Here is a 13538-nt window from a genome sequence, read left to right as displayed (position 1 = left end):
CTAGTTAGGGCAAGGAGTTCAATTTGATCGTTTTAGGTAAGCTCTGAGAGAGCCACCTCTCCAAGAGCCCCACTCAAACACTGCCTGGAGGCATCTGACCCCTTGGTACAGGGTCCCCTTCCTTATGCCCCAACGTGGGCCAGAGAATGCCAGGGCGCCTACCTGTGTGACAAGGCGGAAGCCCGGGAAGGGAGGGAGGAGGTCTGCCCTAGTTCTCGGTATGACTGAGGCACCCCGTGACATTTGGGGACCACCAGGACTCTCAGCTTTAGGGACAGCGCCAAGACCACAGCCATCTCCAGCCAGGCCTGGGTTTTCTTGAGAAATCTGTCAGCTGCCATCTTTAGAAATTTGTCAGCTCATGTTCTAAACCCAGCTCTGCTTGGCCAGGGTGGGGTCTTGGGTGCAGCAGCTGTGAGCATTCCACTTCTTGGACATTAAGGGAGTTACGCTAGAACATTCTACTATTCAGCGATTTTTAATAGACTTTTGTAAATGTTTAGATAGAAGTACTATTTATTTCTTTAATTTGAAGTTCAGGATACAGAATCTCATGTTTGCCATTCAGGGTGTGAAGTCAAGTAGACCTAAACCTTTCTCTTTCTTTTTTAAAAAATATAAATTTATTTATTTATTTATTTTGGCTGCATTGGGCTTTCGTTGCTGCACACGGGCTTTCTCTAGTCACGGCGAGCAGGGCCTACTCTTGGTTGCGGTGCACGGGCTTCTCACGACGGTGGCTTCTCTTGTTGCGGACATGGGCTCTAGGCACGCAGGCTTCAGTAGTTGTGGCACGTGTGCTCAGTAGTTGTGGTGCACGGGCTTAGTTGCTCCACGGCATGTGGGATCTTCCCGGACCAGGGCTCGAACCCGTGTCCCCTGCACTGGCAGGCGGATTCTTAACCACTGCGCCATCGGGCAAGTCCTAAACCTTTCTCTTTCAAGCATGAAAGTTCCTCAGGCCCCGGCCCAGTTCCAGTGGCCCAGGTTTTGAAGAGCAAGACCCTCATTTATCTTTTATTATGTCAAGTCTCCGAGCCTGTCTCCTCTCAGTCTGCCCACCTCTCTTTTTCCATTTCCTAAGCTGTATGGAGGGGGTTGGGAGCGAGGTCTCCAGGAGCCTCTCAGCCCGCCTCCTTCGGTCCCTGGGTACAAGGTGCGTGTGCTGGGGCCTTGGGTCATGAACAGGCTGAGGCTCCGTGCCCAACCCCATGCTAGGCCTGGAGTGTTGAATCTTTGCCTTCTAGAACTTCTCCTGCTGGCCCCCCATCAGGACTGAGGGTCTCAGCAGAACTCCTCTTTCTTGCTCCCAGCCGAGCCCGGTGACCATCCCGCTGCCCTCCCTCTTCCGGGGACTTGAGGGTTTAGAGCTATTAGGAATTTAGCTAATACTATAGGACTATTACCCTATTCCTCTCTTCCCCATCCCTCCCTGCATCTCGGGGGGCTCTGGGCTGGAGCAGGGGAACAGAGCTGTAAGGCAGCCTGGCTTGTGTCCTAAGGAGTCCAGATCCCCAAGTGAGGACACAAAGGGCCTGGGGGCTGAAGGGAGAAGGCCGGGGTGCTCGGGGATTGGACTCCCAGGTTGGTGTCCCATGGCCCTGCAGCCAGGTCAGCAGGTCACAGGGGAAAACCATGTATATCTCTGGCGACCTTGACCTTTCAGTGCCCAGATGCCCAGTGCTCCAGGCCACCTGGCTTGTCTAAGGCGTCCCACGCCACCCAGTTTGCACTTCCTGGCAACAGTCTACACTCAGGACCCTCCTTGCCTGTTTTCTCCTTTGGGCAGGGTCTGGAGTCTGATAGGTTAATGAGCTGATGGCCTTAACTAGCAAGTGGTGAAGCCAGCACTCACTCTGCCTTTCTAGAGCCAGGAGGTAGGAGGAGAGAGCTGAGTACACTCTAGTCTCCGCTCCCCTGAGTGAAAAGGCCCAAGAACCTGGCTGGGCCTAAGCAGTCAGGGTGGTGTATTCCAGCCAGGAGACAGAGGGTCTGACTCCACATTTGAGGGGCTGGGGGAAAGTCACCGGAGCTCCCCTCCCTGGCGTCTGCCCACAACTTGGGCAGGAGGTTCTAATTGAGGAGAGGGTTCAAGTACTGTTCTAGAGCCAGTGCTTTCACTGAGGCCGATTGATCACCAACAGTAAAGGGTTAGCATTTATTGAGCATCCATGTCCAGACACTGTGCAAGGGACTTTGCATCATTAACTTTTTTCATTCTCATAATAACTCTGCGAAGTAGATCCTATTTATTATAGCCTGTTTTACTGTTGAGGAAATGGAGGCAACGAAGTTAAGTAACTGGCCCGAGGTCACATAGCTAGTAAGTGGTAGGGCCAGGATTTGACCTCTGGACTGACCCTGGCACCTCCAGTAGGCCTCCGTGCTCCACTGCCTTCCTCACTCTAATGGACTGTGAGCAAGAGCTGTGTCCAAAGTTCAGACCAAGCCAGGATCACTGGGTCTGGGTCAAAGGTGTGTCAGAGCTGGTTCTCAGATGGCTTGTGACAGCCAACTGTGCTCACCTTTCCAGCTTCTCATTCAGGAACATCAGGCTGGTAGCCTGAAATAGGCCATGGTGGAGTATATACACCATGGAAATTGGCATATACTACAAATCAGGGCTGTTTTCCTCCCAGGGAGCCACTGGTCTGGGTGCACCAGGAAACACTGGGCGATGAGCTATTGATGCTTTAGGCAGAAGGTACAAAGGAACACGCTAATCTGAGTCTAAGGCTTTTCCGCGGGGGATCCAGGTTGTCCTGGGCAGGTGCTCCTAGTCCCAGGACCAGGCTGGAGAAGCAGAAAAAGCGCAACTCGGCACCTAGTCCTGGCTCTACTATTTACTAATCAGGCAATTAATTGAATCTCTCCTGGGTAGAATGGGGACAAAAACAGCACTGACTTCACTGGGCCTTTATGAGGATTCAGGGTCACAGATGCATCACGAGTTGGTAAACTAAGCTGTGCCAGTCAAGGAGCGTTTGCTCCTTTTCTAATCTGCCTGTCCTCAACAGTTCCATCCCCTGAGGATCTGCAGGATCCCCTCTCTCTCACCTCCAGCTACTCTTGGTCCTAAGGAGGAGGTCGGTCAGACAGCCCAGAAGATCCCCAGTTTCACAGTGCAGTGGACCCCTCCTCCTCCCTCAGCTTCTGTCCAAAACATGTCAGCTCTTACCTCCTTTGGACCCTTAACATGACTCCTGATAACAGATGACCCCTGTCAAGATGGGGGCCTCCAGGACTTCCCTGGCAGCCCAGTGGCTAGGACTCCGTGCTTCCAGTGCAGGGGGCACGGGTTCGATCCCTGGTCAGGGGACTAAGATCCCGCAGGCCGCATGGTGTGGCCAAAAACCAAACAAACAAACAAAAAAACAAAACCAAAATAAAACAAAACAAAAAAGATGGCGGCCGCTTTGTAAGCAGAATGGACATTGCTGCTACCATGCTGGGCCACTCAGCTGTCTCAGAAGTGGACAACCGTTACTCTCTCTCTCATTCCTTTCTGTACTTGCATGAGGAGGTTAAAAGAGAAAAAGGTCCAGCTTCCTACTTATTTTAGAATAAGTTTAAATAAATCAAAACAACAACCAACATTACTCAAGTAACCTTATCCATGAGAGGGCCTAAATGTTCCCCGGTGTAATCAGGCTCACCTGCCTAGCCCAGGGCCTCTGCTGGAATTAGAATGGCCTTAGACTCTAGACACAGTGGAATGGTTCCTGCACTCAAAACATTCTTCTCTTCTTTCTGGGAGCCAGAGGGCAAGTCAGGTTCAATTAAGTACAACAAGAACAACATGGCGTTCAAAATAAGAGCTATTTATTACAGCTATTTATTACAAAAGTAAATGGCCTCTGATTATCTGTGGAAAGTTTTTTTTTAATACAAAACGTGGTTCAAGAAGCCGGCTGGAGGTTGAGCTAACAAACGTCTCCTTCCTCCGCCAGCAAGTCTGTGGGGCGTGTCCCATTCTGCCTGCTCCTGGGGGCTGGAGCCCATATTCAGGGCACCACCACGACAGCCCCTCTCCTCAGCATCTCCCAACAACAGAACCTGAGTACCTGAAGCTGCATCAACCCATGCGGCCTTGTCCCCAGAGAAGTGTCTGTCAGTCTGGGCAAGGAAGAAGAGGAGGGAGTGGGCGGACAGTTCTTCTCCATCTTTGGAAAGCAGTGTAACAGACAAAGGAAACTTTTGTCCCCAGTGTGGCCAAATTAGGAGGGAGGGATGGGCAGGAAGCTGGCTGAGCTTCCTCCTTCCTCACCCTCACTCAGAGTGGCTGCCTTCAGAGTACCTCCCTTCCAACAAGCTCCTATTAGGAAATAAGGCACAAGGGAACATCAGCCACCTTCCGGTTGTCATCGTGGGGCCGCTGTTCTTTGCTAAGAGCCAAGCACAGGTTCCTGAGTTCCACCTCCAGGAGAGCCCACCAAGATGGCTGCCCCCACCCAGCTCAGAAGAAACGAAATTGGCCTGGGGGAGAGAAAGGGAGAAGCGGGGGAGGAGGGGAGAGCAGGAGGTTCTCCATCCCAGTTCTCCTTCCCTTCCAGAAATGCAATTAAGCAAGCAGCCCAGACTCAGCACCCGGCAACGCTTCCTGCTGGGGGAAGTCAAAAGGGCTGCAGCCCTGGTAAAGGGAGGTCATCAGGCCCCAGATCTAATTAACGAACCTGCCTTGCTTTTGACATTGCTGCATTTCCTCTATTAACATTAATGATGGTTGGTCTGAACGTCCGAGCATGGCCAGAAGCTTCCCTCCCCACCACCCATTAGGTAGCGCAGCCTGTCCTTGGGACCAATTTCCAGTCTCCGTGGCAACCGCCTAGCAAAGATGCTCTAAAGAGCTCTGACCCTGTCAGAGCTGGAGGGGGCTACAGAGGAGGGAAGATGGAGTGTGGCAGAGATGCATTATTAAACCTTGAAGCATCACAGTCCTCTGAGACAAAATAATATTTTGTCATGCACCGGGAGGCCGGAGGCCGGCTGAAGGATTGGCCTTGGGTTTGTTCAGTTCTAACCCAAGGGTTTTCTTTCTCTCTTTCATATGGGGAGGAAGTAAAAGGAACAGCTCTGAGCTTCTTGCTTGGGCTTCAAAGTGGTAGAGAGGAGAAGCTCCCAGGCATTTCTAGGTGCTCTGGGTCTTTGGGGAAAACGAGGTTGGTGAGACAGTGACACAGAGTAAAGGAAATGAAATGAGGTGGGAGGGAGGGGGGCTGTCAGCAGGGGAGGGCTGGAGAAGTAAAACTGGGGAAAGCTTAGTGCGTGACAGGAACACCAGCCCAGAAAGGCCAAGGCAGCCCACACCCGACGCCGGGCTGGGACCCCAGCCCAGCACCATACACGTCCCTGCGCTGCCACACATCCACCTCAGCTGCTAAGAGAGGGGCCCCCACGGCTCTCCCCGCAATCAGGAGAATGCATCGGGCCCACCCTCACAGTCAGGCTGGATGCACAGGGCAAGGGATGGGCAGCCAGAAATCACCTCTGGCTCACAGGGCCTGAGAACACACAGTAGCCAAGGACAGGGTGCCGTCCCGCCCACCAACCTCGTGAGGTGACGTTCTCAGATAGCGAGGAACCGAGGGCTGAGGAGGGCCAACAGGGCTGGTGAGTCCTCAGCTGCCTCGCTCTGGGGCCCAGTCCTCTGCGCACATCGCAGGCGAAGTCCAGCCACCTGCGGCCACAGAGGAGACTTCCCGGCAGCAGCAGCCACGTGGGGAAGCAGCTGGGAGGCGGGCCCTCCAGCTCAGGGGCCTCAGCTGTCTTTGCTTATTTGTGGGAAGGAGGGCAGCACAGCCGTGACAATACCATCTGCTCTGCCCTTGGTGACATCCCAAGGTGGGGTCAGTGCTTTCAGCCTTCTTGGAGGTCTGAGAATTTTTGATGAATCTTACAAACCAAATCCACTGTGAAAAAAACCCCCAGAGAATACTACTGTAGCCCTGGACGATTTCTTAGAGTTCATGACACTCAGCTGTCCACAGTCACGGTCTATCTTCCGCAGGTATACGGACACACGCACCCTCACACGCACACTCCCCCCACACTCACACCCACCCTCTCACACACTCATCCACACACACTCTCCCCACACTCACACCCACCCTCTCGCACACTCATCCATGCACACTCCCCCACACTCACACCCCCCCTCTCGCACACTCATCCCTCCTCACGCTGCACACTCGGGGAAACGGGCCTGAGAGGTGTTGTCGCCTGTTGCTGAGCCAGCCCCAGCGGAGGAACCGCTGCGGTTAGAGCAGAGCCATGGCCCTCTCTAGTGGCTTACACTCTGGGTATGCTCCCAGGGCGTGGTCCTGGCAGGTGGCAGAATTCCGCGGGCTCCTCAGGCAGCTTCCTCCACAGCTGGGAGGGTCCAGGGACTGGCTCCACAGCTGGCTGTCCCCAGGAAGTTCCTGGACCCAGGCTGCAGTCCTTGCAGTGGCCTCAAAAGTCCCATGATTCCAGCCACCTTAGTCCTGCCATCGGACTTCGGGGGTCCTGGGCTAGCGGACCAACCATCCCATATGCCAGAGGATGAAAGAGGTAGAAGCTGAGGGAGAGAACCCAGGGGGAGGCAGTGGGCGCCCTGCAGACCCGTGAGATTCAGCTCCTCCTGCCGGGGCTCATCGGACCCTCTCTACCTACAAGGCCCTCCCCTTTTGGTCACCACGTCTGCGTGAGTTTGCCACCCGGCCATACTAGAGTCTGTGAACTTGGAAGAGCCTGGCTTAATGCCAGTGAGGGAAAGGGCTCTTCCCAAGAGGCCCAGGAGACAGAGAAGTCCAGGGTCTGGTCATGGACTGTTCGGCCCAGACCTTTTATTAAAATGTGGAAATGCTCTCGGGCCTCAGGCCCCTGATTCCCTGCTCAGGCTTTTGTGTTGCCCCGCCGCCCCTAAAGGCCAGTGATACTCAGCGTGGATCTGTGAGGCCTGTGAGGTGGGGAAGAGGGCGGCTTACCAAGCGACACCCCCTCTTAGTCGTTCTGAGCCGCATCACAGCCCCGGCGCCCCTCCACCACCAGCTCCCTCACCCCATTGAGAACAGTTCTGGTTGGGAGCCACGTGACTAAAGAGGGGCGCCCTCCCACGTGGGCCAGAGTGGTCCATAAGCTGGGAACCACTGGCAAGAGGAAAGAATGCAGAGAGGTAGCCCGTGCTTCGCCCATCTGGCTGCACATTCGGGTCATGTGGGGAGCTTTAAAAACTGTGGCTGACAGGACCCAAACTGGGCTCAGCTGTATCAGAACCTCTGGAGACAGAGCCGGGCACCAGTGTGCTTCAAAAGCATGCCAGGGGTGTCTAAAACGCATCCGGGACCGAGGCCTCAGTGCTGGGGGGCAGCAACGCAAGGTGCAGGGGGTGCTCACCTGTAGGCAATTCCCAGGAGCAGGCTCAGGATTCCCAACGCGTGTACGTGCCCAGCCAGAGAAAAGGAGGCCAGGCTCCAGGCACAGAGCCGCAGGAGCGTGTCCCACAGAAGGCCTATGGAAGGAAGAGAAACCTTGCACCGGTCTGGCAGAGGATGCCTTCTGGGGAGGCAGCAGACGGAGCCCCCCAGGTCAGGGAAGCAGAGGGCCCCCCCTCAGCGCTGGCGCTCCGTGGTGGCCTCCTCCCCTGCCCCGCCCTTAGTACCCAGGTCCAGGAGGGCAGCGCTGACCTGTCAGCATGCTGGAGAAGAGCATGGCGGGGAAGTAGTGGTGGAAGTAGAGGATCCGGCCCATCAGGAAGAACGGGAAGTAATGGATCATCCAGCCCAACAGGAGCTGCCCGCCTCCTTGCAGCAGGACCTGGGACAGCCCTGGGCCCCAAGCAGCACAGTCCGGTCAGCCGACAGGGAGGGGCAGAGAGCCTGGTCTAGCCCAGCTCGGCCCCTTCCTCGCTGTGTGACTTGCATAAGCCACGTCACCTCACTGGGCCTTCCTTCCCTTCTCTGCCCAAGCTGAACAATCCTACAGCAGCTGGCAGGAGAGGAGCAACTGCTTGCTACCCGGCCCAGGGAGGCCTCGGCACCCACGGCAGGGGCGCCAAACCCCAGCAGCAGGCAGCCTGGCTCCAGCTCCCACATCGCTGCTGCCACGCAGGTCTGTGCAGCAGCAGACGGGGCGGAGGTGCGGGCAGAGGAAAGGACGGAGGTGGGCGAGGGGGCGGCCGGGGACTATGTCTGTTCAGACGCGCAGCTGCAGAGGCAGAGGGAGCCTGTGTGAAGGTCTCAGATGCTGTGGCCTGCGGCCTGGGGGCTGCTCTCTACGTGACTAGAGGACAGGGCCATGGGACGAGGGAGGGGCAGAAGAGAAAAGGTGGGCAGCTCTGCATAGAGCACAGAGGTCAAAAGTGACGGCTCTGGGGCTTCCCTGGTGGCGCAGTGGTTGAGAGTCCGCCTGCCGATGCAGGGGACACGGGTTCGTGCCCCGGTCCGGGAAGATCCCACATACCACGGAGCGGCTGGGCCCGTGAGCCATGGTCGCTGAGCCTGTGTGTCCGGAGCCTGTGCTCCGCAACGGGAGAGGCCACAACAGTGAGAGGCCCGCGTACCGCAAAAAAAAAAAAAAAAAAAAGTGAAGGCTCGGAACTCAGTCCGCTTGGGCGTGAACCTCAGTTCTATCCCTTACTGGGACAAGCTTCTTCACCTCTTTGTGCCTTGATTTCCTAATCCATAAAGCAGGAGTAATAAACTCTACTTTGTAGGGTTGTTGGGAGGATGCAGTGTTTAACACAGCACTGGGCATTTGGTGACTGAGTTCTAAAAAGCAAAAGAGACGGGAAGAAGGGGAGGGAAAGGCAAAGGACGGCCCATCAGCAGGCGGGCCCTCCCCGAGAGCAGGCGCCCTCCTGACTGCTAGGTGGGAGGGCGGGAGAGCCCAGGGACCTGACCTTCAACCTCGGCAGGCAAACGTGCCCCTCTCTGCATGGCCACAGCAAAGATGCTCCCTGAGAGGACGTAGAGGGCGATGCTCAGCAGATTCAGCCACCAAACCACCTGCAGGGAGACGAGAACAGGAGGGTGAGAGGGAGCAGCAGCTCTCCACGGGCGCAGCTCAGGGCCCAAAGCGCGGCGCGCAGGGCACTCACCGGGTTGCCGAGCAGATACACTCGGAAGTCGGTGTCATTGACCCCTGAGAAGCGCAGGCCCTGTGGAGCAGACGACAGGCTGCTGGCCCAGAGCTCAGCTCCTCCCAGCCGCACGAGTTCCAGGAGGAGGAAGACGGGTCACCCTTCGTAGACAGGGAGCCCTGACGGGAGGCTCGGAGTGGGCGCATTCTCCAGGAGTTCCCTGGGAAGGCTGATCCGAATCGGGGCAGAAGACAGAGCCCACCTCTGGCCACCCCGAGCCAGGCGAGGCCGCGCCCTGGCCCTCAGCGCACCCCACGTCCACCAAATCTCAACGCCCTCTTTCTTGCCTCGGGCCCTACCTGATAGTTGATAGGCCAGTGCCAGGGTTTGGATGTGAACTCGTTGTCTTTGGGTTTGAGGCCATTGTTCCCCTGCAGGAAAGTGGCAAAGAAAAGCTAGTCAAAGCAGAGCTCTAGAAGGCCGACAGGAACGTGAGGGACAGGGATCTGATGTGTGGCCAGGTGTCAAGAGAAACCCTCTCTCCTCTCCCCTCTCCTTCCCTTGCAGGGAAGAATCAGGTGCTCATTCTCAGTCACTGCCCACCTGCTTACAAAAACTGACTTACTTTTCCCAACAAGCAAGCCTCCATGTCCCAGCAAAGACAGTCCGTTCAGACCCTCTCTGCTCGAGAGAAAGAGGAATGAGAGACTTGTTTCCCACAGGCACAAAATACATATCCATCTCCAGGCCAAGGATAAGGTGTCAAGAGGATGAGGAGGGGCATATAAAATCAGGGCTGACTCACTTGTTCCCTTGGAAGGCCAATTTCAAACACAAACCCAGAAACTCTAAGCTCCTGGACTTTGAAAAAGTTACTTTAGCCTAGTGTTTCTCAGTGTTTTTTCCCATTATTCCCTTCCCCCACTCAACCTTTTTAAGACATCCATTCCCTAAACACTCCCCCGCCATGACATTTTAAAGAAATTTTTATTGAGGTATAATTGATATATAACATATTAGTTTCAGATATACAACATAATGATTTAATATTTGTATATATTGCAAAACAATCACCACAATAAGTCCCCTCATGACATTTTAATACCATAGCTATTCTGTATATCTGTTTACATAATGCAGGAATACCTGTGCTTTATACATTAAAAAGTTAAGGGCTTTTTTTTCTTTTTCCCACCCTCCAAGAATACATTTTACCCCCTGGGAGCGATATCGCTCTGGTTGAGAATGCACACTTTAGCCTGAAGGACCCAGACACAGCCCATTTAGTCCAACAGCCAAGACTATCCAAACAACCTGTCTCTAAATGGCAAAATCAGGCCTTTGCTAAAACAAGAAGGAAAAGGAGCAGGATCCTGGATCCTACCCAGCAGGAGGGCGTCAGCCTCATCATCAGGACAGACTGAGAAGTCATCCCCAAGGGGAGTGAGGTGCTAGGAGTTAGGCTGGGGTTTCTCCACCTCGGCACTATTGACATTTGGGGCTGGAGAAGTCTCTGGTGTGGGCTGGCCTGTGCCATGTAGGGTGTTTAGCATCTCTGGCCTCTACTCACTAGATGCCAGAGGCATTCCTACCCCTCCATGATGCCAGCCAAAAATGTCCCCAGACATTGTTAAATATCCCCTCAGAGGCAAAAATCGCCCTCTATTGAGAACCACTGGCCTAGCCCAAGAAAGATCCAGGTCTGGTTCAGTGAACCACCACCCAGTGCCTTACTAACCCAACTCCTTGAGGTCTTGGGAATCATTTGCAGGCCTCCCTACGGTGGATGGATTGATCCTCCAGGGTTAAAAGTGCCAGTGGGGTGTCACACCCAAAGGGGTCAGCTGCACAGCCCCTGAACCATTATGGCCATCTGAAGGGCCTTGGAATGAAGAATGAATCATTCTGGACCCCAGAGCAGCTGCTGAGGGAAATCAATTCCTTCAAACCAGTCCAGTCCAGCCCCAAACCCAGGGACTCCAGCCAGAGCTGTAACAAGCCAAGGGCATCCTACACATTAAACTCTTAAGAAATCCAGCTCCTTTAGTAAACCAAGAAACGGAAGGAAGGAAAATCTGTAACCATTATAGGCATGTGTATCTGTACATTGTTCTCTATGCTTAACACCTAGTGGGCTTATTCCAGCTAACCTCAGCAGGCTGGGCAGCCTTCTCCGCCCAGGCCTTAGGCCCTCTGCTCAGCTAGCAGAAGCCCTGTCCCCTGCAGTTTCTAGTCCAGACAATTTTGATCTCTCTCCCCATCCTGACTCTACATCAGTTGAATAAGAAAGGTTCCTTATGTCCCTTTTCTTCTTTGACTCTACCTCTTAGATAATGAAAGAAAAAATGAGACTATTTATTTAGATTTAGTCTTAAAATTCTACCCAGATCTAAAATGATCTTTTGAATGACAGGCACATATTCAAAAGAACTATGTCATCAGGCCAGAGTGACAGCTACAAGCAGAGAATCAAAGAAGGGACCCAGAGATTGCTTATTGTCAACTCATCACCTCCCAATGTGCAGAAATGACAAAATTTGAATTTTTAAATTTAATCTGTTGAAATAAGTCAACTATATTTACTGAGTACTGCTTACAGTACTTACTTAATATTTGTATATATTGCAAATATTACAGTACTTACAGTACTTACTTCCAGGAAAGACCAATTGACAATGCCTCACCAGGGGAAAAATAACAACTGCTACACCTCTCTGCAACCCTGCACAGATACACGAACCTGGCTTGAGATACCGTGATTCTTAAACATCGTTCCTGCAGAACACCGGTTTTCCAGAAGCCAAAGTAAAGAGGTTTCCCCCTCAACATCAAAACTGCATCAGGGTTTTTCCAATTCACAGGGGAAACTTTAAGCTACTAGGTAGAACTTTCTCAGTTTAAAGATTTCTTCCCTCAATTGTTCTTAAACCTTTGATGTCAGCTGTCAGCTACTAACTATGATAGACAGTACGAACGATGAGTCTTTAAAACCTTAAAAAGAATCAACCATGCCCCCTAAACAGTTTGTTTCTGTCTGGGAACCTGAGTGGGCTCCTGGTTGGGATTTTATGCTGCATATAAACAACACACTCAAATTAGCTGTTCATCCTAACTAATCCTAATTTCATATGATGGAATCACCTATCAATGTCTCATGATTTTCAACCAAGGGCACTATGATTTTCAGGAGATCTGCCACTTCAACAGAGGTGAGATTCACTTAGAGGCAGAGGAGTGTAGTGGTAACTAGCACTGACTCTGAAGGCCTGGATCCACCTCTTACATTTAGCTGTGTGACCCTGGGCAAGTTCCTTAACCTCTGTGCTTCAATTCCCTCATCTGTAAACTGGAAACGATAATCTCTGGAGGACTGTAATAAGGATTAAGTTAATATATGTGCAGTGCTTAGAGTAGCGCCTGGCACATAAGAGCTACATAAGTGTTCATCGTCATTACCGTCACCATCATCGCCACCACCATTCAATGCCTTCGAAGACCAAGTAAGCCAGGATAGGTGAAGACACTTTCTAAGTCCTCCACAAGGGGGCAGTGGGTCTATACCAAGGTTACTGATCCATGATCCAAATTTGTGGATGCCCAAGAGCTCTTAGAGAAGCCACGAAATGGGAAGGGGCCACAGTACCCGGATCATCACCATGTGGGCCTCCAGCATTATCTCAGGAAAACTGGGCTGTAGCACCTCCAGGCTGATGTTTGGCACTAGAAAAAGAAATGACAGAGGTGTAAACCTTCCTCACACACCCCCTCCTCATGGCTGTCTGTCCATGGTATCCACACTGCTGTCAGGGTCTGAGTGTAGCCTTCCTGACAAGCCAACAAGCAGGTGAGAGTGCTGAGGAGACAGAAGGATTCTCGATCATTCGTTCAGCACGTATTAAGCACTCAGCAGATATTCTGAGGGGGGCAGTGGCAACAGATGAAAAGCCCTGGCCCCGGAGCTCCCGCAGCCCTCGGCACCATCAGCCTTCATGACGCTGCTCCCCCGCGAGGCAGGGCTGTGAGGAGAGGGACCGAGCCTGTCACATTCACCAAGGCATCCCCAGGGCCCCACATGGCTCCCAGCATCTAACCAAAGAGCTGTTTAATTACTTAGTTAATTAGCTGGTTGGTTAAATTAGGTGGTAAAAAGAATGAAATGGGAAGCATGAAGAGGAGAAATCAAGCAGAAGCGCGAAGGGGGTCGCTTAAGAGGACAGATGATGAATCCAGACACGCATTGAGTTGAAGATGACACGGGAGTGGAAATGTCAATTGGAGCCTGGTAGTATAAATATGGGGATCAGATCAAGGGCTGCAGCCATTGCTTTCTGTAAAAGCCTTGGCTGGATGTGGGGAGGGGAGGAGCCTACACAGGGGCAGAAAGGGAAAGCACCGGCCTGCTCTAAGCCTTGAGGGTGGGGAGGTAACCACAGAGGGGATAGAATAGCCCAGGAGGCAAGCAGATGGACCTGCACTATAG

At 53.1% G+C, this 13538-nt stretch overlaps 1 protein-coding gene across 3 annotated transcripts in view; it reads right to left on the bottom strand.

Moving 5' to 3' along the window:
* Positions 1–6122: 6122 nt before the first annotated feature.
* POMT2 (protein O-mannosyltransferase 2) overlaps positions 6123–13538 on the bottom strand; it is a 47320-nt gene continuing 39904 nt past the window's right edge. The window contains exons 15-21 of one of the 3 annotated variants that reach the window (XM_060095770.1): positions 12702–12778; positions 9418–9489; positions 9077–9136; positions 8879–8984; positions 7665–7805; positions 7375–7489; positions 6123–6556 (exon numbers count right to left, since the gene is read on the bottom strand). In XM_060095770.1, the coding sequence (XP_059951753.1) occupies positions 6451–6556; positions 7375–7489; positions 7665–7805; positions 8879–8984; positions 9077–9136; positions 9418–9489; positions 12702–12778 (677 nt within the window). In that variant the 3' untranslated portion in view covers positions 6123–6450. The other 2 variants (XM_060095772.1, XM_060095771.1) reach the window with 2 other exon arrangements.

This window comes from Mesoplodon densirostris, chromosome 4, assembly GCF_025265405.1.
Source record: "Mesoplodon densirostris isolate mMesDen1 chromosome 4, mMesDen1 primary haplotype, whole genome shotgun sequence".
In the NCBI taxonomy this organism is placed as follows: Eukaryota; Metazoa; Chordata; class Mammalia; order Artiodactyla; family Ziphiidae; genus Mesoplodon; species Mesoplodon densirostris.
The sequence above is the reverse complement of the archived record's forward strand: the minus strand, read 5'-3'. Positions and strand labels throughout refer to the sequence as shown.